This window comes from Schistocerca serialis, chromosome 5 (genome assembly GCF_023864345.2).
Source record: "Schistocerca serialis cubense isolate TAMUIC-IGC-003099 chromosome 5, iqSchSeri2.2, whole genome shotgun sequence".
Lineage (NCBI taxonomy): Eukaryota > Metazoa > Arthropoda > Insecta > Orthoptera > Acrididae > Schistocerca > Schistocerca serialis.
The window spans coordinates 620,954,636-620,981,454 of record NC_064642.1 but is presented as its reverse complement, the minus strand read 5'-3'; the positions used below and the strand labels follow the sequence as shown (position 1 = coordinate 620,981,454).

General features: G+C 44.5%; 1 protein-coding gene across 1 annotated transcript in view; it reads right to left on the bottom strand.

Annotated features, from left to right (window-relative positions):
- The window catches only part of LOC126482141 (chondroitin sulfate proteoglycan 4), a 660,554-nt gene that overhangs the window by 318,390 nt on the left and 315,345 nt on the right, over positions 1-26,819 (bottom strand). The window contains exon 9 of the mRNA XM_050106118.1: positions 4,713-5,068. Within this exon, the coding sequence (XP_049962075.1) occupies positions 4,713-5,068 (356 nt within the window). The remainder of the gene's footprint in view (positions 1-4,712; positions 5,069-26,819) is intronic.

Here is a 26,819-nt window from a genome sequence, read left to right as displayed (position 1 = left end):
ACTTGGATCTAAACATCCGTTGAATAGCTGTAGCACACTTGTTTTTGTTGAGCTCCAACATACAGAAAGCTCGCTCCGTACCTGATCTCGTGATGTTGGCGACTAGCGCTGACTATCGCAAATTACCAAAGTACGCTGTGGCCAAACCGCTTTTTCCCCGTCCTGTTTCTAATTCTCGATATAATCATACAAACTGTCAACAGATGCCAGTACGATTCGTGTTCCGCACCGTCTGGGCATCTAGCGAACGGGATGGTGTTTGCTGCATAGTCCCACATCCACAATCGCTGTGTACACAGTCATAAACGGTGCTGTATGGCACAGAGAAGGCGCCTAGCAGGCTCTCTATGGTGGAGCGCCATAGGGAAAATGGAAGCAGGACAGTCGCAAACTGATGTGGCCGATGACCCACGGGAATCGTTCGGTTATTTTTCGGATGGGGCAACAGTTTCGAGACCAGAACTGTATCCGAGAAGACCAGGCCAGCGCGGACCACGTGTGACATCAGAAAGAGAGGAACGTTATTTGGAAGTGCACGCCTTAGTACATCACGGCAATTGGCATCTGACGTGGCAGCATCCACTGGAGGAACTGTATACAGGCAAACGGTGTGTAGAAGATTTCAGCAGAGTGACTTTTATTGTCGGAGACCTGCTGTGTGTGTACTGCTGATGCGTCTTCACAGAAGGGAACGTCTAAAGTGGAGCTGTCAACATTCCACCTGGCGGGTGGAAAGTGGGCCAACGTTCGTCCAGAGGCGAGTCTGCACTGTAGAGTGATTTCGGCGGAGGGTATGTGGAACACAATTTCTGGACCCAAACACTGAGGAGGGAAATCGATATCGAGGAGAGCCGTAATTGTTTGAGCAGGGACCATTTGAAAAGCTCTTCATGAAATTGCACGGTTGAATCGGCAAGGTGTAATTGCTGTCATGTATTGTGACGAGATCTTCGCACCTCATGAGTGGTTGTTGCGAGGTGCTATGGGCCCAGACTTTGTGTTGACGGACGATAATGTTCGACCTCAAGAGCACCAGTGGTTGATGTTTCCTTGGAAAGGAAGAATTTGCACACATAGCGTGGCCTTCTCGCCCTCCCGATTTGATTCCCATACAGAACGTCTGGGACGCACTAGGGACACAGGCCTTATCACGTCAGGATGACGTCATTCGCAGCATGCCCCGCCGTTGTCAGGCCTGTATTGCTGCCGGAGGTGGTCACACCCCATACTGAGCACAACAACCAATTGTCAGAATTTGAGTGTAAATCCGTTAATAATTTTTAACATTTTTATGCAGCGACAGCAACGGCTATTGTTTATATAAGAATATACAGCCTACAGTTGCAGGTTAACTTTGTCGTTTACCTAGGTTTCAACGTTAATAATAACGTCTTCTAGAGAACATAAAATATTATTTAAATGTTTGCCTAAAACATGGCTTGTTTTAGGCAAACATTTAAATAATATTTTATGTCCTGAAGAAGACGTTATTACTAACGTTGAAACCTAGGTAAACGATAAAGTTAACCTGCAACAGTAGGCTGTATATTCTTATATAAATCCGTTAAGTTGGAAAAAACGAAGAACATTTTTGTCTTCCGCTACGCATGTTGCAGTCGTTTACGTTCTGTATTATTTACATTTTTCTACTTTACTATCATCTGTTTGTACTGTTTTGTAGCAAAATGCCTGCCGCCGTGGCTGAGTGGACAGCGCGCCGGCTTATCAAACAGGGGAGCCCGGGTTCGCTTCCCGGCTACGTTGGAGATTTTCTCCGCTTAGGGACTAGCCGATTGTGTCGTCTTCATTACAATCATGTCATCCTCATCGGCGCGCAAGTCGTCGATGTGGCGTCACCTCAAAAGACTTGCACCAGGCGATCGGGTCTACTCGCCAGGAGGCCCTCGCCATAACACATTTCATTTGTGGCAAAATAAAGGCGACCATGCAAACCGTTTGTTGCTTTAAATTTGAACATCAATTATTATATATCGCTACTGGCCATTAAAATTGCTACACCAAGAAGAAATGCAGATGATAAACGAATATTCATTGGACAAATACATTATACTGCAACTAACATGTGATTACATTTTCACGCAATTTGGGTGCATAGATCCTGAGCAATCAGTACCCAGAACAACCACCTCTGGCCGTAATAACGGCCTTGATACACCTGGGCATTGGGTCAAACAGAGCTTGGATGGTGTGTACAGGTACAGTTGCCCATGCAGCTTCAACACGATACCACAGCTCATCAAGAGTAGTGACTGACGTATTGTGACGAGCCAGTTGCTCAGCCACCATTGACTAGACGTTTTCAATTGGTGAGACATCTTAAAATGTGCTGGCCAGGACAGAAGTAGAGCATTTTCTGTATCCAGAAAAGCCCGTACAGGATCTGCAACATGCGGCGGTCGTGCATTATCCAGCTGAAATGTAGGGATCCGCAGGGATCAAACGAAGGGTAGAGCCACGGGTGGTAACACATCTGAAATGTAACGTCCACTGTTCAAAGTGCCTTCAATGCGAGCAAGAGGTGACCGAGACGTGAAGCCAATGGCAACCCCATACCTTCACGCCGAGTGATACGCCAGTATGGCGATGACGAATATACGCTTCCAATGTGCGTTCACCGCGATGTCGCCAGACACGGATGCGACCATCATGATGCTGTAAACAGAACCTGGATTCATCCGAAAAAATGACGTTTTGCCATTCGTGCACCCAGGTTCGTCGTTGAGTACACCATCGCAGGCGCTCCTGACTGTAATGCAGCGTCAAGGGTAACCGCAGCCGTGGTCTCTGAGCTGATAGTCCATGCAGGTGCAAACGTCATCGGACTGTTCGTGCAGATCGTTGTTGTCTTGTACCCGTCTGTTGAATCAGGGATCGAGACGTGGCTGCACGATCCGTTACAGTCATGCGGATAAGATGCCTGTCATCTCGACTGCTAGTGGTACGAGGCCGTTGGGATCCAGCACGGCATTGCGTATTACCCTCCTGAACCCTCCGATTCCATATTCTGCTAACAGTCACTGGATCTCGACGAACGCGAGCAGCAGTGTCGCGATAGGATAAACCGCAATCTCGATAGGCTACAATCCGAGTCGGAAACGTGGTGGTAGGCATTTCTCCTCCTTACAGGAGGCATGACAACAATGTTTCACCAGGCAACGCCAGTCAACTTTGCCAGTAGTATATATATATATATATATATATATATATATATATATATATATATATATATATATATATATATATATATATATATACAAGGTGAGTCACCTAACGTTACCGCTGGATATATTTCGTAAACCACATCAAATACTGACGAACCGATTCCACAGACCGAACGTGAGGAGAGGGGCTAGTGTAATAGGTTAATACAAACCATTAAAAAATGCACGGAAGTATGTTTTTAACAAAAATCTACATTTTTTTAAATGGAACCCCGTTAATTTTTTTAGCACATCTGAACATATAAATAAATACGTAATCAGTGCCGTTTGTTGCATTCTGAAATGTTAATTACATCAGGAGATATTGAAACCTAAAGTTGACGCTTGAGTACCACTCCTCCGCTGTTCGATCGTGTGTATCGGAGAGCACTGCAACATACATCGCGTTTCTACAGAATAATCTGCCAACGTTGCTCGAAAATGTCCCACTGGAAACGCGTCGACGTATGTGGTATCAGCATTATGGTGCACCTGCACATTCCGCAATTAACACTAGGCTGACCCTTGACAGGATGTTCGACGGGCGTTTCATAGGACGTGGAGGACGTATAAATTGGCCAGCCCGTTCTCCTGATCTTACACCTCTGGACTTCTTTCTGTGGGGTACGTTAAAGGAGAATGTGTACCGTGATGCGCCTACAACGCCAGAGGATATGAAACAACATATTTTGGCAGCCTGCGGCGACATTACACCAGATGTACTGCGGCGTGTACGACATTCATTACGCCAGAGATTGCAATTGTGTGCAGCAAATGATGGCCACCACATTGAACATCTATTGGCCTGACATGTCGGGACACACTCTATTCCACTCCGTAATAGAAAACGGAAACCATGTGTGTACGTGTACCTCACCCCTCATGGTAATGTACATGTGCGTCAGTGGAAAAGACCAATAAAAAGGAGTTAGCATGTGGACGTAATGTGCTGTTCCAGTCTCTTCTGTACCTAAGGTCCATCACCGTTCCCTTTGGATCCCTACGTAATTCGGTGCTCTCCGATACACACGATCGAACAGCGGAGGAGTGGTACTCAAGTGTCAACTTTAGGTTACAATACCTCCGGATGTAATTAACATTTTACAATGCAACAAACGGCACTGATTACGTATTTGTTTATATGTTCAGATGTGCTAACAAAACTAACATTTAAAAAAACGTAGGTTTGTGTTAAAAAACATACTTTCGTGCATTTTTTTATGGTTTGTATTAACCAGTTACACCAGCCCCTCTCCTCACGTTCGGTCTGTGGAATCGGTTCGTCAGTATTTGATGTGGTTTACGAAACATATCCAGCGGTAACGTTAGGTGACTCACCCTGTATATGTGTGTGTGTGTGTGTGTGTGTGTGTGTGCGCCTACAGATGGCGACTTCGGTTCCAGGCAGCTGCATCGCTTCTCTGCTACGGCATGTTTTGGCTATGTATTTGCACTTAGTCACCTGCTGGCGCTTTAGCAGCGGCGGCCTACCTGTGCGTGATGACGAGCCCGGTGTTGTTGATGAGCGTGAGCTGCAGCGGGTAGGCGGCGATGCGCAGCACGGCGGCGGCGCTGGTCTCGATGCCGTCGGACACCTGCAGCGCGAGCCGCGACTGCGCGCCGGCCGGGGCGCCGGGCGACGCCGACGCCGGTGGGTGGGCGTAGGCGACGAGCCCGGCGTCCAGGTCGCGCTGCGTGAACGAGTCGAGCGGCCGGCCCGGCTGCAGCGCGCGCTCCACGTGGCCGCCGGCCGCGTCGCGGCTCAGCACGGTGAACACCAGCTCCTCGGGCGGGCTGTCCGGGTCCTCGGCGCGCAGCAGCGACCGCGTCAGCACCTTGCGCGTCCCCTGCGGCACGCGAAGCCCTCCTCAGCTCTGCCGGCTAGCTCGAGGACGGGGACCAGCTGAGCTGGTAACACAGGCTGGCCGAAATGAAACTGACCCGCCAAAATGTTCGAGCACCTTGTAATGGTACTTGAATTACGTCACCATTGCGGCTCCTCACCTGAACCTCTCGATACCAGTAATATTCTACTGTGTTTCTGTAAAGTAGTTGACATATTTCTGAGACAACATTCAGATTTGATTTCATTAATGTAGAAGTACTTTGATTCATCGATATTTTTATATTGCAAAGATATTATTCTTGTGCGTATTCTTTCTTTTGTCACTGTGGTCTTTGACGTACTTGTAACTCTGATTTTGCCGCGAGGGATTAGCCGAGAGGTCTCAGGCGCTGCAGCCATGGACTGTGCGGCTGGTCCTGGCGGAGGTTCGAGTCCTCCCTCGGGCATGGGTGTATGTGTTTGTCTTTAGGATAATTTAGGTTATGTAGTGTGTAAGCTTAGGGACTGATCACCTTAGCAGTTAAGTCCCATAAGATTTCACACTCATTTCAATTTTCAACTCTGATTTTTGGGCGCGTAAGCGATTATTAGTTAGTTAGAGAGTCGAACCCTGAAAAAGTCAAGTCTTGGACCTCATGTTGGAAAGACGCATATTGTAGTCAGCTTATAAAATGTGAACTTTAACAGTGAGGAAGATGTTTTCAAGTATGTTCTGTATTGTGATGTTTTGTGTGTTACGTGATATTACAACAAAAGCAATAAAAAAGAAGTGTAACTTCAATTCGGAGTGCTGATTATTTTTTTTACATCACTGTTGTGCTAACTTTCAAAGGATTAATCTTCAAGAATGGTTTGTGAAACACATCTATAAAACTTATGATTATAGCAGAATAAAACTCAGGCCTCTTTGCATCCCAGCTAGGAATCATCACCACCTAGATTTTCGACGATTGAGCCATGATTTTACAACGTGACTAGTGTGGGAAACACGAGAAGATGAGTGCCTAGTTTATTCATTATTACATGAAATGACTTTATTAACTGTGCTCTAATGACACCTGCCACATAATAACTTTGTTGTTGCCCGAAAATGCAATATTTAGCAGCGTGAGCAACACCACAATCATTATTAAATTTTGATCTTTGTTGTGGTAGGGTTGTTAGAACCTTAAGGTAGGCGCCCCAACTTACATCAACCGCACTTGGAGCAGTTGACGTAAACTGGGTTGCCTATTATAGAGTGTCTCAAATGTCCGTTTACTTTTGAAAATCCAAGAGTTCACGGAACAATGTTGGTCGAGGTTGAAAAAGTTGAAACAAGTGCTTGAAATGATTTGGGGTTTCATTGAAACCAAAAGTGCGCAAAATGACCAACAAATCGCCCTTCGTGTGACACAGAACCAATAATTAAGACGACAATTGATTTTTAACAGAGACAATTTTGTTTATTTACGTTAGAGGCTGAAGACCCGTAAAGTAATCTCCTTTATTTGCGTGAATTGCTAGTTTCGTCTATCAATCTAGCCATCTTCAGATTATAAAAATTCTTGATTTTTGTTGGTGCCATTACGGCATAGCCGGCCGTTGTGGCCGTGTGGTTCTAGGCGCTTCAGTCTGGAACCGCGTGACCGCTACGGTCGCAGGTTCGAATCCTGCCTCGGGCATGGATGTGTGTGATGTCCTTAGGTTAGTTAGGTTTAAGTAGTTCTAAGTTCTAGGGGACTGAAGACCACAGATGTTAAGTCCCATAGCGCTCAGAGCCATTTGAAGCATTACGGCATATCAACACACACCAAGAACGTTTTATAATCTGAAGATGGCTAGATCTTTAGCCGAAACTAGTATCCCATCCAAACAAAGACGATTTCTTGGGCGTTCTTCTCTTCATGGGTTTTCAGTCCGTAACATAAATAAAAAAATTACAACATATCGCGTATCTCCAGGTTGACAGTGTGTCACTACCTATAATGAAATCATACGGATCGAGGTTTGGGTACCTGGGAGGTGAAGCATGACGGATGTGGCAGCCCAGCACTTGATCCTCACAAAACTGTATCCACAAGAGATCTTTTATATGTGTAGAGTTATGGGGTGCAGCGCCATTCTGCATAGGGACGTATCTTCCAGCAGGTGCCTGTCAGGATGATCTCTCCCTAACTACAGGTCATTTTACGCACAATTCTCAAAAATCGTTCAAATGGCTCTGAGCACTATGGGACTTAACATCTATGGTCACCAGTCCCCTAGAACTTAGAACAATTTAAACCTAACTAACCTAAGGACATCACACAATACCCAGTCATCAGCACAATTCTCACGCGACGTCACTGACGCCTTGTTGTTCACCACCATCTATTGATCAGTTTTTGCACACGTTTTTTGCTTAAATAAAACTTAACGTCATTTCAGGAATGTGTTCCAGTTTTCATCTTTCTACCTACGTTATTCTACCACGAAATCACGATTTTTCAAAAGCTATCGTACTTTCGGGTGACCCTGCACTTTCTGCAACAGTTTCATTTTTCCTGTTCTTTCTTTTAAAATCCCCAAGCTGACCAACATTGTAAGACTTTATTCTCGACAGTAAACTTTCGTCAGTATTCACACTGCTGTAAATCTGAAGTAACAGCATGCGGTATCTGGGATTACCTTTCCGTTTGACGCAGCTTTTACTTAATTTTCTTTTGTATTGTAGCACAGATGTACAAAATTTCTAAAATGACAATTTTTTTTCTACATTCGAATGTGTTTACTACACACTACCTGAATATGCAGCATTTCTCAGGTATGTGTTCCTTCCAATTCTGTTACTCTATTTCCTCCTTCTCCGTATCTTTGGCAATCTTCTCTACCCTCCTCTCGGTCCTCCCCCTCACCTCTCTCTCTGGCCACCTCCTCCATCCTCCACTGTCTCCACCTGTTCCTCTCTATGTCCATCTCGTCTTCCAACCTCTCTCAGTCCATCTCCACCTCCTCCTCTTTTTGCCTATTTCCTCCTCTTTCCTTCCTCCTCTTACCTCTCTCTGTCCACCTCCTCAGCTGCCCTTTTCCTGGCCATTCCACCTCCCATCACTTTGTCCATCTTCTCCTCCCTCGTATGTCTGTCCACGTTCTCCTTTCCCCTCCCTGTCTCTCCACCTATTCCTTCCCCATCCTCGCTCCACGTTGTCACTCCTACCCCAAAATGAGTCCTACAATACTTCTTCCACATACTAACATGTTTATCACGTTTAGTTGAAATCGATCCAGGGGGTTTTGGAGGAGCTTACCTGCAGCTTTTCCAGAGTACTTACATTCACATTTACTTCACATGACATACGTCACACATATCTGCACATATATTGCAGCTGAATCTCTAACGAATTGCACCTTGGAGTTTATTTTCGCGCGACGCATTGTATATGACGTCATATCTCTTCAACTATGAGTCGTAAAATGATATAATTTTGCAGTTACACTCTAGAATATATGTGTGCATTAGCTGTAAAGTGAGTCGTGAACACAGTTATGGTACAGAAGTAATAAATTAAATGTCACGCCTGATGCGGAAGTTTTACTGCATGAACAGTAGCAAGCCATAAACTTTTTTCCTCTCATCATTTTGAGGAGGTTTGCAGCAAGAAAAAGTTTCACAACTGTTCTAAATAATATGTACAGTTTGCTGCAAGTGACTAAGTGCTCTCATTTTCAATTTCCGGATGAATAAAGTTTGCGAGTTTGCCCGTCGTAAGCTACAAAATATTTTCACACCCATCTCCGACTTTTTGAAAGGTAAGTGATTCTCACCCCCACAGAAAGTGCTTCCAAACAGTGTGTGATATGTATACCAAGTTTGGTTGAAGTCGGTCCAGTCGTTACATACATACATACATACATACATACATACATACATTACATACATACATTTTGTAATAGATATGGATTTTACACTTGTGACCAATTTCAGCTGTTACACCATTTTCAATCTGTAGTTGACGCGCATGAGGACAAGTCACCAAGCTGTCCAGCCTATAGTGTATGCCAACCAAACATAAAAATCTATAAATCCGTACATAGTTCTAATTTAAAGTTATCCACCGCTTTTTCCGTCAGCATGTGAAGGCTAATCTCAGGAATTACAGTAGGGATTTTTAAACAGTGTTAATTAGTAGACAGACTGATTCACAAGGAATGTTTATGTATCCCGTTTATACAATGCCGAAAAATAAAAGTGAAATACTCTCATGGGCAAGGTGATTTTATTGATAAGTAGTTCATCATAGTATGAGTAAGTGATAACAGTTTCACACCGAATGAAAAACGCATATCACAGTTGTGCCGTGTGCGACACTACTGTTTAGCTTGGTATTAGCACACATGAGTTGGCCGCACTTGCTACTGATTGGTGCTCTTTCCTCTCTGGTGGCAGTAGTGTTTGATTAGCGTGAGTAGAACACGGAAAACGTTAGTCGATCGCTAATCGGAACCACGAGAAGAAAAGTGGTTGTTTTCCTCGGTCGGGAAGAGCTTTTCCGCAAGCCGTCATTGCGGCTTTTTTATTGGCCGGCCGAAGACACTCTGCGATCGCGAGCCTGAAATAGTATGGAGTCTGTACATGTTGCAGCCTGAACTTACGGCAGCGACTATATTGTGCCTAATGAAACACGGAATAACTGCATATAAGCCTCTGACTGAAAGAGGTACTGCGTCTAGGCGTCGGCATATCGCCATTTTCTAGTTACCGTTTAGAGACCGTGCACCGACAAGGTGATTTAAGCTTTGTCTACGGATGTGACTGCACATTCTGCTCTCTGATTCTGTACATCGCCAGAGTTCGCGTGATAGACAGTTATATGATTACTTTTACCGTCTACGAATTGGCGGATAATTTTCTAGAATCATTCGATGGAATGAATACGAAGTGCAGAAAAATGGTTCAAATATCTCTGAGCACTATGGGACTTAACATCTATGGTCATCAGTCCCGTAGAACTTAGAACTACTTAAACCTAACTAACCTAAGGACAGCACACAACACCCAGTCATCACGAGGCAGAGAAAATCCCTGACCCCGCCGGGAATCGAACCCGGGAACCCGGGCGTGGGAAGCGAGAACGCTACCGCACGACCACGAGCTGCGGACGAAGTGCAGAAAGCTAAGGCGAAATGTCTGCATGACAAATGTGAAGATGCGAGATGCCGGGGTGGAGAAAAGTTTGTTCCTCTTTAATTCAGACGAATTTAGCATGAGAACGAGACATGCACTCGACCTCCTCCGTATATACCAGCTAATTAATTATGCCCACAACGGCAATGGAAGAAAATGATGGTGGCCCCTGCACACTCACAATAATTTAATGAAAATCGTAATCTACTCAGAAAAAAAGAGAACTTTATCGTAATAAACAACAAGAAATGGGATTCTGCGTATATCTACGAAATGACATGCGGATTAAATATTACAATGAGATTCACTATAAATCATAACATAAATGCACATGAATATCGACACAAACAGTAGGTTAAAGGATAGGGCGTACTGAAATATTATGAGAATAAGAGTTCGCTCGAGAACATGGGTTCCTCTTTTCTGTGATGCAATGGATTGACGATAGTGACTGGAGGTCCTGATGAATCAAGTACTAATCGTCCGACTGTATAACAGTATCGCAATTAGTAGTGGGAGCTCAAATGGGATCACATGGAGAAACAAGTAAGGTGGACTTGTAGCAAAGCGAGCGCAAGTGGTGCTGAGGGATTCAGTATAAAACTGACAAGGACCTACAAAGCCGGAGCCGCAAAATACTGTACCAGTACTGAAATCTGCAGCACGTCGTCGGTAGGCAGCGTCCTGATGATGTAGGCGCCCACTTCTGCCGTGCAGCAACTCTGTGTCAACCCCCGGCCGTGAAGGCTGTCCGAGAATTCCACGTTCTTCCGAAAACGAGCGACCAAGTTGCAAGACCGTCCGACTCCGAGGAAGTCAGATTCCGAATCCCCACGCCCTCGCAACGCGTGAGCGAAGCCAACATTGCTCAACTCCCTACTCTCCTCGAAAACCGCGAATCAGCATTCAGCTCTGATTCCAAAAGTCCCACACACTGTCTCAAAGCATCAATCGCGCCAATAGCGACTATTCCCTCCAATTTCGAGCAGGGTCTTATGACGTCAACTAGCCCCGGTTTAACTTGACCAATCATGCCTCTGCTATTCAGCTGAGGGCACTGAACTTGCCGTTTGACCAGCTACGAAAACAAGCTGCCTAGATCACCGGCCATTCGGCGCCAGACAGTCGCACCCAGCAGGGCACTGTCCACAAGTATTCTCAGAATCAAGAGGACAATGCAGTCAGTCGGTGCCAGAATCTTCGTTCCGGACGCGCCGGAACGGTAATCACATAAAATGCGGCGACACTCATACGTCTCGCAGGTCGTTTCGCCCTGCATACAATAGGCGAAACTCGACCGACGTCAGTCGTTCCACCAGGCGCTTAACCCTATTGTGCGAACCCCTCAGAATTCAGGGCAGTGCAGCCCCCAACCGTAAGTGCCGTGTGCCGCGTCCTCCCATGCTTGTCTCGCACAGGTCACGCAGGGAAGTAACCCAAAATGTTTAGGAATCAAGTGAAAAGTGTTTTTAGAGCTCTCAGTGCAAATACCCTCATTACAATAACCTTATTCGGTATGTTACTACCGTGCAATGTCATAGAACATTAATAAAATTGATGAAAATGAGAGGAGACATGCAAAAGAGGGCATGGAACCTCTCAAAGAAATCGAAAAAGAAACGACTGTTGGAAGGACTGACTCGGTATATAGGAAAGTCAAAACATCCTTCGGTGAAATTAAAAGCAAGGGTGGTAACATTAAGAGCGCAACGGCAAATTCTCAGTTAAATGCAGAGGAGAGAGCTGATAGGTGGAACGAGTACATTGAATATCTCTAAGAGGGGAGAGACTTGTCTGATGACTTGATAGAAGAAGAAACAGCAGTTGGTATAGAAGAGACAGCGGATCCAGTATTAGAAGTAGAATTTATGAGAGGCTTGGGGAACTTAAGATCAAATGAGGGAGAAATTTCTGAAATCATTGGGGGAAGTGGCAACAAAACGACTATTCACGTTGGTGTTTAGAATGTATGCGTCTGTTGATATACCTCCGACTAATATATCATCTAACTTTGGGAAAAGTATCATCCACATAATTCCGAAGACTACAAGAGCTAACAACTGCGAGAATTATCATACTATCAGCTTAACAGCTCATGCATCCAAGTTGTTGACAAGAATAATACACAGAAGAATGGAAAAGAAAATTAAGAAGTGATATATGACGATCAGTTTGGCTTAAGCAAAGGTAAAGGCACCAGAGAGGCAATTCTGACATTGTGGTTAATAATGGAAGCGAGAGTAAAAAAAAATCAGAGCACGTTCATAGGATTTGTCGATTTGGAAAAAGCGTTCGACTATGTAAAATGGTGCAAGATGTTCGAAATTCTGAGAGAAATAGGGGTAAGTTATAGGGAGAGACGGGTAATATACAATATGTACAGGAGCCACGAGGAAATAGTAAGAGTGGACGACCAAGAGTGAAGTGCTCGGATTAAAAAGGGTGTAAGACCAGGAGGTAGTCTTCCGCCCCTACTGTTCAATGTGTACAACGAAGAAGTAGTGATGTAAATATATGAAGTGGAATTAAAATACAAGCTGAAAGGATATCAATGATACGACTCACTGATGACCTTGCTATCTTGAGTGTAAGTGAAGAAGAATTAAATTATCTGCTGAATGGAATGGGCAGTTTAACGAGTACAGAATATGGAATGAGAGGAAATCGAGGAAAATCGAAACTAATGAGAAACAGCAGAAGTGAGAACAGCGAGAAACTTAACATCAGGATTCATGGTCACGAAGTAGATGAAATTAAGGAAATCTGCTACAAGGCAGCAAAATAAGCAATGACGGATGGAGCAAGGAGGACGTCAAAGGCAGACTAGCACTTACGAAAAGAGCATTCCTGACCAAGAGAAGTTCAAGTGGTTCAAATGACCCTAAGGACTATGGGACTTAACATCTGAGTTCATCAGTCCCCTATACTTAGAACTACCTAAACCTAACTAACCTAAGGATATCACAGACATCCATGCCACAGGCAGGATTCGAACCTGCGACGTAGCAGCCACGTGGTTCCGGACTGAAGCGCCTAGAACCACTGACCACAGTGGACGGCGCTAAGAGAAGTCTGTTAGTGTCAAACACTGATATTGATTTGAGAAAGAAATTTCTGAGAATATACGTATGGAGCAGAGCATTGTGTGGATTTTGGGAAAACTGGAACAGAAGAGAATCGAAACATTTAAGATGTGGTGCTACAGAAGAATGTTGAAAATTAGGTGGACTGTTAAGGTTCTGCGCAGAATCGGAGAGGAAAGGAATATTAGGAAAACACTGATAAGGAGAATGGACAGGATGATAGGACATATGTTAAGACATGAGGGAATGACTTCCATGGTACTAGAGGGAGCTGTAGAGGGCAAAAACTGTAAAAGAAGACAGAGAATTGGAATACATTCAGTAATTAGTAGCGACAGCGTTTTTGTGTTTCTGTGTGAACTAATGCAGGGATTTTGATACGGTTTTCAGTAATAGTCTAACTAACCAGGAAACTTTGTGGATATAGTATACGTATTACCATTACTCCAGATAAGTCGTCGAACAGTAGAAAGTGCTGACCGTGGCAAGCCGATGCAGATCGCTAGTAAAACTGACAAGTAATCATGCATACAGTCTTTGTATTTACAGTATGACTTTTCACTCTACGCCGATTTGAATCTTTCTGGCATATTCGAACTGTGCGCCGGATCCGGACTCTAACATTAGAAGTCGGTCGATCGTAGTCTACCGACTGAAATATCCAACGACGATAGGCAGTGGCGAAGCTGTGAGAGCGTATCGTGAACTATGCTTGAATAGATGATGCGGCAACGCACTTGTCCGCGAAAGCCAAAAATATCGAACTCAGGTCCCAGTCCGGCACACAGTATTAACCTGCCAGAAAGTTTCTCTCTGTTGGTACGAACGGCAGGAACACTTCAATTTGTACTCAGTTGCCGGTGTTATCCGTTCGGCGAATGCCGGAGCTGTTTTATTACTGTCTACTCACAATAATCAGTTTATCGGTTCTGATACTACTTTAACGTATTCTTTTTACCAACTGCTAGCATGGCTATGAATTTCTGCCTGCCATTTTATAGTGGCAGGTAAAGTTACTGGATTGTGCTTAAGTACAGCAACTACCGTTAGAAAATGGCATAATAGGCGAAATCGTCAAATAGTGTAAAATTAATAGTGATTACAGATGAAGGCGAAAATTTCACTTCAGACAATATTTACTGGCTACATCTGTGGACTGCATTCCTGGCTACTGTGAGCACCAGAGCAGGTTTCCAGTATCCAGGAGAAGGAGGGTTCATATTGGAGATGATGGAACGGTCTTCCTGTTATCCTTCTAAATGGGTTGTGATCAGGGCCTACAATGATGGCTTCAGTGTGAGTGATCTTTCGACAAAGGCCGCTATTTTCCTGCACAGCTTTTAAACGAATTTTTGAAGAGTAACAGCGGAAAGCAGTAGCTTACGGGAGAGGGGGGGGGGGGGGGGGGGTTGGGGGGGGGGTGCTCTTAGAAGGAGCAAGTAATGGCTAACAAAGAAGCCAGATTTATGGATTTCTGCTTCTGAGTTGTGAATACGTATGCTGTTGGCATGCCATTTCTGTACAAAGTGTAAGCTTACAACCCACTCTAGAGGAAAAGAAGGAAAATCTGTAATAGCAGCTCCAAATACATAAAACAGCAATAGCATGGACAGCGTATGAAAAATAATTTGTTATATATTAATAATGAAGTAAACAAACTTAGCTATAAATTTCAGTTTGGAGATTATAATGTATGTACCATGTTTCCAGATATCTGATTTATTTAACGTACGAAGCAAAAATGTTTCAGGCAGAAATGATCCCATCATCACGTTCTTGTAAGTATTACGCCATAAGGCACAGCGAAAAGTACGCCTGATGGTATAATATTTTTATTCACTTGATAACAGGATCATCTTTTCCAGAAATAAATTATGTTTTTAAATTAAATAAATCACACATTAGGGTAACTGGTGCGTCATAATCTCCGCACTGATACCATGGTACACTTGCGTTATGCCTTCGTGACATATAGCGTAAATAATTCAGTTGGCAAGAGTAACGCAAGAAGACCACTTGGAAGATGGATCGAAATATTTAACCTTGAAATGCCTAAATAGAGTAACAAGGACAAGGAGAAAATAACTGATTTAAGAAGTTAACAAGAAAAAACGATGGAGAGCTAGAGTTGTATGCTAACAGAATATGAACAATAAATTATCGAGACTAACAACAGGGAATGTTTCTCAAACGAATGAACACAGTGTGCCCCAAAATAATGTATATACTCTTTGAAAGAAAATATCTCTTTAATGAATGGAGACAGAAATACAATTTTATGGCTAATAATTTAGAAACCGGTGAAAAACATAACACTACTTTCTCTTGTTTCAGGATTGTCAACAAACATGGCGTTATCGTTTGAACAACGGAAATTGGTGATAAAGTGTTACTGGAAAACAGAGCATGTGAGTGCGGTTTGCCGATGTTGGAGAGTTGAATTTGGAACACCACCACGGCCAAGAGTAACAATTACAAGAATCAGAGATAAGTCTGAAGTCGAAGGGACGGTGCACTATTTGAAGAAGGGACATAGCGAACGAAAGATAAATTCAACAGACAATGAGAGTGTTGATGCAATAATCCAGCCATATACACGATCCTCGAAGAAATCTGTGAGGCAATGCTCTCTTGAAATTGGGATCTCAGAAGCAGTGTTCACAGAATTTTCCGGTCTCACAACTTCAAGCCTTACATTCCGAGACTTCTCCAGGCATGATCCTGCAGGCGAAGGCGAAGTGAATTTTGTGAGTGGTTCATTAACAGATGAGAAGAAGAGCAGCGATTCCAAGAACGAATTCTTGGTCAGATGAAGCGACGTTTAAACTAGATGGAACAACTAACCGCTATAATTACGTATACTGGACCAGGGAGAATACATACGTAACCGAGCAAAGGAATTTTAATGTCAGGTATAACAGCCTGGTGTGGTCTGTCTTCTAAAGGGTTAATCGGGCCGTAATTCTTTGACAACACTGATACGGGCGACTTGTACTTGGAAATGTTGGAAATGATAACTCCTGGTCGTAGCATTCTGTTTGGATATGAAGATTATTACTTCCAACAGGATGGGGCGCCATCTCAATTTCACCTGAATGTGAGGGCATTTCTCAATCGTACATTCCTGCCAGATGGATTGGACGAAGAGGGAGTGTGGAGTATCCCGCTCGATCTCCACGTTTAACTCCTCTAGACTTCTTTCTGTGGGGTACTCTCAACAACACAGTTTACTCTGCGAGACCATACACGCTGGATGATCTCAAAGAGTAAATCGAGCAAGCTTGTGATGCTATTCCGTTGGAAACAATAAAGTTGGCATGTCGCTCAGTTGTAAGCCGTTGTCGACGGTGTATTGCGATGGGCTGACACCTCTTTGAGCATTTACCACCTTAAGTCGGACCATGAGGCACCTAACACCACTAAATTTATATTTTTAACCCCTTTCATTAAAGAGATGTTCATTTACAAAGAGTGTTTACACTATTTTGGGACACCCTGTACATCGAAATAAATATAATGACAAGAACGCCACACTATTAATACCTTTCATGTATTGAACAGATGAAGTAACAATACCCATCTGTGAGATCATCGAAAAGAGCAATGTACCGCTGTAAATTTCTAATGGTTTTTACTGAAAAGTACTGCAAAATAAAATATAAAATGTGTTAAGTATGGAAGTCAAGACTGCTGCCACAGCGGATTTAAATTGCTGAGCCACTTAAGAACATAGTACCTCACCTTGGAATGGTTTTAAAAGTGTACACAGTTCCAAAGATGGAAAACGTGGAAATATTAACCTTACAGCACAAACTCTTTGGGTACGATACTCCCGTTTTTCTATACAACCTGTACGTATTGGACATTCCACGAGAAACAACGGCCTACTAAGAAATTGCTCAATCCGTGTACGATACTGCGTACTAAATATTTTGTACTTTGCAACTTTTCAATAAAACTTTTCGAGCTACAGGAAAATATACTCATGTTCAGAAAAAACAGACCACTGTGAACGAGTAGAAATAGGACGTTCACATTCACAGGTCATGTACATTAATATATTCTGCAGAAATGATTAGCGTTTCAGTCACCTTGGTTCAGCATGCGCCATGTGGCCTACTAGGCACAGGGTCCGCCATGGGCCTTGATAGCTTGATCCATGCGCTATGGCATCGGCGCTATATGGAATGAATGGCGTCCTGTGGTATAGTTACCCATGCTGCATTCAGCTGGTTCCAAAGTTCATCTATGGTGGTTGGCGTTTGGTCATAGCGCTGCACCTGTCGTTTGACCATATCCTACCCATTTTCGGTTAGTGACACGAGTGGGGATCTGGCGGGCCAGGGCCAGGCCAAAAGCCTGACATCCTATGACACGTGTTCGTGCAGCAACATGTGGACGCACGTTGTCCTGCTGAAAAATGGCCTCTGGAGTGTCGTGCAGAAAGGTATGGCTATGGGCCGCAGGGTATCATTCACGTAGGTCACACTGGCCACAGTGCCCTGGACACTCACCAGCTGTGATTGTATCCAGTAGCACCCCACACCATAACGCCTTGAGTGCGTGCTGTGTGTCAATGTGATGCCACTCCCCCTGTCTGGGCGAACCAAAACGCGGCCACCAGTCTCAAACAAACGGAACCTAGATTCGTCCGAAAACACTGTCTGACGCCATTCCTGTTCCCAGTGACAACATTCCATACACCATTGCCGTTTAGCAAGTTTCTGCACATTTTTCAAAGGTAGACGGAGAATTGGACGACGCGCACATAACCCATGCCGTAAAGAACGACGATGTACTGTCACTTCTGATACTATACGATGCGGAAGAGGTGTCGATCTTCTCGGGGGAGGGGGGGGGGGGGGGATATGGGTGATGCGACCTGGTGTCCGCATCCCATTCACTCATGGAAATAATGAGTCATTAAAAGTCACTGATTTTGTGGTACAGTTCGCGCATACGCCTGCAAGGCAACAAGAGCCACAGGCAAACTTTACTGGTAGGTGGTGTTGCGGCGCGGTATCGATGCTGACCTTGAACCCGCGGGTCAACATGGTTGAAATGCTAATCATTTCTGCAGAAAATACTAATGTTCATGTCCTATGAGTATGAATGTTCCATTCCTAACCGTTTAAGATTTCTGTTTTTTCTGAACATGAGTGTACACAAACGTACTCGGGGGCTGAACACAAGAACTGGAGAATAAAGCCCATCCAGTCACATATGAAGCATCACATTAGATCAAACTACGTCATGAAACCCTCATATCACATAAACAATATCTGTTGTTGTTGTGGTCTTCAGTCCTGAGACTGGTTTGATGCAGCTCTCCATGCTACTCTATCCTGTGCAAGCTTTTTCATCTGCCAGTACCTACTGCAACCTACATCCTTCTGAATCTGCTTAGTGTATTCATCTCTTGGTCTCCCATCTACCCATCTAATCTTCAGCATTCTTCTGTAGCACCACATTTCGAAAGCTTCTATTCTCTTCTTGTCCAAACTATTTATCGTCCATGTTTCACTTCCATACATGGCTACACTCCATACGAATACATTCAGAAATGACTTCCTGACACTTAAATCTATACTGGATGGTAACAAATTTCTCTTCTTCAGAAACGCTTTCCTTGCCATTGCCAGCCTACATTTTATATCCTCTCTACTTCGACCACCATCAGTTATTTTGCTCCCCAAATAGCAAAACTCCTTTACTACTTTAAGTGCCTCATTTCCTAATCTAATTCCCTCAGCATCACCCGACTTAATTAGACTACATTCCATTATCCTTGTTTTGCTTTTGTTGATGTTCATCTTATATCCTCCTTTCAAGACACTGTCCATTCCATTCAACTGCTCTTCCAAGTCCTTTGCTGTCTCTGACAGAATTACAACGTCATCGGCGAACCTCAAAGTTTTTATTTCTTCTCCATGAATTTTAATACCTACTCCGAATTTTTCTTTTGTTTCCTTTACTGCTTGCTCAATATACAGATTGAACAACATCGGGGAGAGGCTACAACCCTGTCTTACTCCCTTCCCAACCACTGCTTCCGTTTCATGTCCCTCGACTCTTATAACTGCCATCTGGTTTCTGTACAAATTGTAAATAGCCTTTCGCTCCCTGTATTTTACCCCTGCCACCTTTAGAATTTGGAAGAGAGTATTCCAGTCAACATTGTCAAAAGCTTTCTCTACGTCTACAAATGCTAGAAACGTAGGTTTGCCTTTCCTTAATCTTTCTTCTTAGATAAGTCGTAAGGTCAGTAATGCCTCACGTGTTCCAGTGTTTCTACGGAATCCAAACTGATCTTCCCCGAGGTTGGCTTCTACTAGTTTTTCCATTCGTCTGTAAAGAATTCGTGTTAGTATTTTGCAGCTGTGACTTATTAAGCTGATAGTTCGGTAATTTTCACATCTGTCAACACCTGCTTTCTTTGGGATTGGAATTATTATATTCTTCTTGAAGTCTGAGGGTATTTCGCCTGTTTCATACATCTTGCTCACCAGATGGTAGAGTTTTGTCAGGACTGGCTCTCCCACGGCCGTCAGTAGTTCCAATGGAATATTGTCTACTCCGGGGGCCTTGTTTCGACTCAGGTCTTTCAGTGCTCTGTCAAACTCTTCACGCAGTATCATATCTCCCATTTCATCTTCATCTACATCCCCTTCCATTTCCATAATATTGTCCTCAAGTACATCGCCCTTGTATAGACCCTCTATATACTCCTTCCACCTTTCTGCTTTCCCTTCTTTGCTTAGAACTGGATTTCCATCTGAGCTCTTGATATTCATACAAGTCGTTCTCTTATCTCCAAAGGTCTCTTTAATTTTCCTGTAGGCGGTATCTATCTTACCCCTAGTGAGATAGGCCTCTACATCCTTACATTTGTCCTCTAGCCATCCCTGCTTAGCCATTTTGCACTTCCTGTCGATCTCATTTTTGAGACGTTTGTATTCCTTTTTGCCTGTTTCACTTACTGCATTTTTATATTTTCTCCTTTCATCAATTAAGTTCAATATTTCTTCTGTTACCCAAGGATTTCTACTAGCCCTCGTCTTTTTACCTACTTGATCCTCTGCTGCCTTCACTACTTCATCCCTCAAAGCTACCCATTCTTCTTCTACTGTATTTATTTCCCCCATTCCTGTCAATTGCTCCCTTATGCTCTCCCTGAATCTCTGTACAACCTCTGGTTCTTTTAGTTTATCCAGGTCCCATCTCCTTAAATTCCCACCTTTTTGCAGTTTCTTCAGTTTTAATCTACAGGTCATAACCAATAGATTGTGGTCAGAGTCCACATCTGCCCCTGGAAATGTCTTACAATTTAAAACCTGGTTCCTAAATCTCTGTCTTACCATTATATAATCTATCTGATACCTACAATATCTAAGGCCCCCGAAAATGACGAGTATCAGCTAATTACATAAATTGCGTCAGCAAAGGGTTGACCAACCGGCGGCAATATAGAACTAGAAAACTGTCTGCGCCATGGCCAGCTCGCAATGATGCCTTGTTCTTTGGCATTTGTCACAATCGAGCGGCGTCTTATTTCTCCCTGAGTTACTGCCATAACTAGTCGCTGACTTGCCTCCTTAGTGGCAGCAGCAGCACTTATCGATACTAGTACTGCGGTACCATCTTTGGTGTGACCGCTATATTTCCATGTGTGCTGTGTGTGGCAGTTGGTTGGTTGGGACAGAGCAGCGAGGAAGCCTCCGCGGCGTGACGTCAAGCCGGGGCCGCTGGTGGCATGCACGCGCGGTACAATTTGTGAGCAGCTAGCTGCGAGAGCTACAAAGCTCGTCGCCCACCGATCCTGGACACTGAAGTTAATTGATAAGTTAACCTGTTATCAAACCTCAACTGCTGTGACATCTCTATATTCATTGTTTTCTGGGCTGTTCCTGCAAGCAGCGATGTATGGTGTGTTGGCGAAATTTTACAGCCCTCTTCCTGTATGGTGTTTAACTATTGAATTGGTTGATACTTATTAGTGAAGAGCACCACCGGTATCTTCTGCCTTGTGGCCATTAACATTCCAGTTACCTGCCCTGGTCATTAGTGAAGTTTTCCAGCAGTGTGTTTTTACTCGCCATGTTGCTGCTGTCCAGCACGGACTTTATTTCGACAACCTTTGGTCTTGTTCAGATTTTCGAGTGGTTATTGTGTCTTGACTGTATTTAGACGCCAATTTTCAAGACGTAATGCTGCTGGTATCTTCGTCGTCGCTGATTTTTCTATTGTCGTACTGATGGTCGGGTGGAAGGGAATTGATTAGGTTGTTAGTCGGTCCTTCAGCCGTCCCTGGGTTTGGTTGCCATCCGGTTATTTAGTATTACGCTTGGCTGCCTGTTTCACCTAAACTTATTTTAGAGTTTCCAACTCAGACCGACCCTTGGAGCACTTCTGAGCACCACTGTTCTGTTGTTTAGATTGTGATTTTCTTTTAATCTCAAGTACTGAGCAAGGCCTTCAGCCGTCTATTAATTTAGTTTGTTTTAATGTTAAGATAATGCCTGCAGCCGTCTTAAATTAAAACTTCGAAGATTCTTGCTTAAACTAACTTTTTTTTCAACCCTGAACTACAGTCGTGCAGTCCCTGGGACTGCGCTACTTTTCACACCACTGTTTCTAGGAACGCTATTGATCTTGAAGAGCTAGGTGGCCCAGTAGCTTCCTTATTCTCAGTCTACTGCTTGTTGCCACGCCAGTGAGTGCTGAAATTGCTGTGTGTGCTATTGTTTCGTTGAAACGACGTCCATGGGTCCGCACAACTGTGTTAGTGTAAGTCAGTGACTGACTGAAAATTTTTATTTTTTGGTTTTGGTTGTTTTGTTCTTAGCGTCTGTCGGTGACAATGACTTTGGAAATACGTCAGGTGAACCTGGGCCTTCGTTTGTGAGAACAGACGATCCAAATTTTGAAGAAAAACTTTCAAAAATTATTGATGAAGCAGGGAGCGACATACCCGATTTTGACTTTACTGATGTGGAGGATAGCGATTTTATTCATAAAGATCATGATTCGGAATCCAGTGTGTCTGGCGAGAGTGAAAGTGACGAGGAAAGGTCTGAAGGAGATGAAGATGAGGGACGTGCTAGGAAGTACTTCTATGGCAGAAACAGGTTCAAGTGGTCGGCAGTAGAACCAAACAGGCATGTCAGAATACCAGCTCATAATACACTCCTGGAAATTGAAATAAGAACACCGTGAATTCATTGTCCCAGGAAGGGGAAACTTTATTGACACATTCCTGGGGTCAGATACATCACATGATCACACTGACAGAACCACAGGCACATAGACACAAGCAACAGAGCATGCACAATGTCGGCACTAGTACAGTGTATATCCACCTTTCGCAGCAATGCAGGCTGCTATTCTCCCATGGAGATGATCGTAGAGATGCTGGATGTAGTCCTGTGGAACGGCTTGCCATGCCATTTCCACCTGGCGCCTCAGTTGGACCAGCTTTCGTGCTGGACGTGCAGACCGCGTGAGACGACGCTTCATCCAGTCCCAAACATGCTCAATGGGGGACAGATCCGGAGATCTTGCTGGCCAGGGTAGTTGACTTACACCTTCTAGAGCACGTTGGGTGGCACGGGATACATGCGGACGTGCATTGTCCTGTTGGAACAGCAAGTTGCCTTGCCGGTCTAGGAATGGTAGAACGATGGGTTCGATGACGGTTTGGATGTACCGTGCACTATTCAGTGTCCCCTCGACGATCACCAGTGGTGTACGGCCAGTGTAGGAGATCACTCCCCACACCATGATGCCGGGTGTTGGCCCTGTGTGCCTCGGTCGTATGCAGGCCTGATTGTGGCGCTCACCTGCACGGCGCCAAACACGCATACGACCATCATTGGCACCAAGGCAGAAGCGACTCTCATCGCTGAAGACGACACGTCTCCATTCGTCCCTCCATTCACGCCTGTCGCGACACCACTGGAGGCGGGCTGCACGATGTTGGGGCGTGAGCGGAAGACGGCCTAACGGTGTGCGGGACCGTAGCCCAGCTTCATGGAGACGGTTGCGAATGGTCCTCGCCTATACCCCAGGAGCAACAGTGTCCCTAATTTGCTGGGAAGTGGCGGTGCGGTCCCCTACGGCACTGCGTAGGATCCTACGGTCTTGGCGTGCATCTGTGCGTCGCTGCGGTCCGGTACCAGGTCGACGGGCACGTGCACCTTCCGCCGACCACTGGCGACAACATCAATGTACTGTGGAGACCTCACGCCCCACGTGTTGAGCAATTCGGCGGTACGTCCACCCGGCCTCCCGCATGCCCACTATACGCCCTCGCTCAAAGTTCGTCAACTGCACATACGGTTCACGTCCACGCTGTCGCGGCATGCTACCAGTGTTAAAGACTGCGATGGAGCTCCGTATGCCACGGCAAACTGGCTGACACTGACGGCGGCGGTGCACAAATGCTGCGCAGCTAGCGCCATTCGACGGCCAACCCGCGGTTCCTGGTGTGTCCGCTGTGCCGTGCGTGTGATCATTGCTTGTACAGCCCTCTCGCAGTGTCCGGAGCAAGTATGGTGGGTCTGACACACCGGTGTCAATGTGTTCTTTTTTTCCATTTCCAGGAGTGTATATTGAAGATCCCAGCACTTCGACACGAACTCAGAGGACAGTCACAGATCGACCCACTGACTGCTTCGAGCTATATTTTCAGTGATGATATGCTGAACGAAATACTCACATGGACAAATGAGAAACTTGAAAAAATTCGTGTAAAATACACGAATACTGAGAGAACAGAAGTCAGCCTTGTACTATGTCTGAAATGAAGAGTTTCATCAGCCTTCTTATATACACTGCAGTATTCAAATCGAATAACGAAGACATACGTTCTCTCTTTTGTACTGATGGGACTGGCCGTGATATTTTCCGTATCAGTATGTCATCAACAAGATTTGCTGTAATTTTCAACTGCCTGAGATTTGACAACCCTGATGACAGGGAGTTACGTAAGGTTTCTGATCCAGCAGCTGCTACAACAAACATTCAAAATGTATATTCCATGTAAATCGGCGAAGTACGGCCTGAAGCTTCGATGCCTCGCCGACTCCAGGACTAACTACATCTTCAACACCTATCTCTACTGTGGAAAAGGTACTGATGGAGCAGGACTTTCCCCAGACGAGAAGATATACGCCGTTCCCACTCAGGCTGTCCTCAAATTGTGCAAGACAATAGCACATACCGCTGATAACTGGTATGTGACAATCGAACTTGCAGACGTGCTACGGAAAAATGGTTTGACCACAGTGGGAACAATGTGGAGGAACCGAAAGGAAATTCCGGCATCTTTGTTGCCTTCGGGTAGACGTGAAGTTGGAACAACGTTGTATGGATTTACCAAACACATCACCCTCATTTCGCATGTGCCTAAGAAAGATAGAGCAGTAATTCGTATATCAACAATGCATCACTCCATAGAAGATGACGTGGAAAGTAAAAAACCTGTAATAATAGCCCACTATAATAACACAAATGGTGGTGTTGATACTGTAGACGACAAGTTTGTCAAATATTGTTCAAGTCGCTGCACACAACGCTGGACCATGGCCGTGTTTTTCCGTATTCTTGACGTGAGTGTTGTCAATGCATTTATTGTTCATCAGTCGTTCAAGGAAAGAACTGTGCTTACCAGGATGAACTTCATGAAAGCCCTGGCGAAAGAACTAATCGAACCTTCACTGTGCGAAAGGATAATGAATAAACGCCTCCCACGAGAATAGAAATTTTCTATCGGTCGAGTTCTAGGAACTGAAGTACATCTCTATGAAGAGCCGGACAAGGAGGAAAGACTTCCTAGGGATGGAAGGAAGACATGTCGCATTTGTCCACCAAAAAAGAAGAGAAAGACAAGTTATTTGTGTCGCAAGTGCAAGGTCCCAATTTGTTTCTAATATTCTTGTAAGGTGTGTCCGCACTACGTGTAAGGTGGTGCGAAATGTGGCCACTTTCAGTAGTGCGGATTTTTTCTGTTTAATTCGCTGTCAAGAGTACTCGTTAAATTTAACACTGATGGTACTTGACAACATTAACCTGCAACAACCAAGTTTCAAGTAACTAACTACACTTAGATATTTAGATATTTGTCCATCACTGTAAAATTCATTGAGAATTTAGAGTGCAATATGAATATGTAATATTCACAGCAGCGAAACAATATTTTGTGCATATGTTACCATTTATGTATAATTGAGGAATAAATAAATACGTTGTACTAAATTCAAAAAGTAGCGCTAGATTGGTGATTTTTACATATTTTTCCTGCCTTCTGAACAGAGTCCACGGGGCCGCACGACGGTAGTTGCGTGAGAAGTACTCACGACTGTGATTAAGGGCTAAAGAAAAGGGGATTTTGCCCATTGGAAATCCTTATTATTATCCACGCCTTAAGCCTTGAGTTGTTATATGTTCAGTATGTGGCTTTCATCCGAGCTTTACGTGAAATATTTTAAGATAAGGCCTTCCGCCGTCTTGTTTTTGAATGCTTTTAAGGGCATGTTTGATTACGTGTTTTAGGTAAATAAAGTTTGTATGTTTTGGGCAACTGACAATGATTTTGGCCCCTTTCTACAACTATAATCTGAACCGCTCTGTCCTGCGAAACCAGATTTCACTGTGTCCACCCAGTGCTCGAGTTCGAATCAACAACTTGGATGATGATCGAACCACAAGTAGAAAGAAGCGGCGGACCCACCACTAGCATCAAGACTACACTCACCGACAAACAGTGTGTCGGAGTACAAGGCAACAGAGACGAATCATATAATGGGAACTTATGACCATCTGAGAGCAAAATTCACCTTACAGGAGTCGCCAGAATACACCATCATGTAGGACCTACAAGAAAACAGACGTCCAAGTTACTTTTTGTATAGGATAGAGTAGGATGGAGAGCCGCATCAAACCAGTCTCAGGACTGAAGACAACAACAACAACTGGTACCAACCACCTGGGGATAGAGAAATGTTTGAGAAACGAAAAAAAGGAAAAAAAATTATGCACAACAGAAAACGGTCAGAGGAAGGAAGGAAACTTGAGTTTTAACGTTCCGTCACCGACGAGTCACTCAAGACAGTGGTCGGCCATGGCGTGCCAAACTGCACGTTGACCAAGCGTGCGAGTCAAATGAAATGGTTCAAATGGCTCTGAGCACTATGGGACTTAACTTCTGAGGTCATCAGTCCCCTAGAACTTAGAACTACTTAAACCTAACTAACTTAAGGACATCACGCACATCCCTGCCCCAGGCAGGATTCGAACCTACGACCGTAGGGGTCGCGCGGTTCCAGACTGTAGCGCCTAGAGCCGCTCGACCACTCCGGCCGTCGCGTGCGAGTGGCATGAGCGCCAAGGCCCAGTCTGTCTCTGCTTTCCTCGGTTCTTCTCGAAGGTACTCGGTAAAGGTCGCCATTTCACTTAATATCGCGGTGTGGCATTTTTCGCGCGGCACAATTCTCTTCAGCTCGGCAGAATTGTGCTGTCAGCGC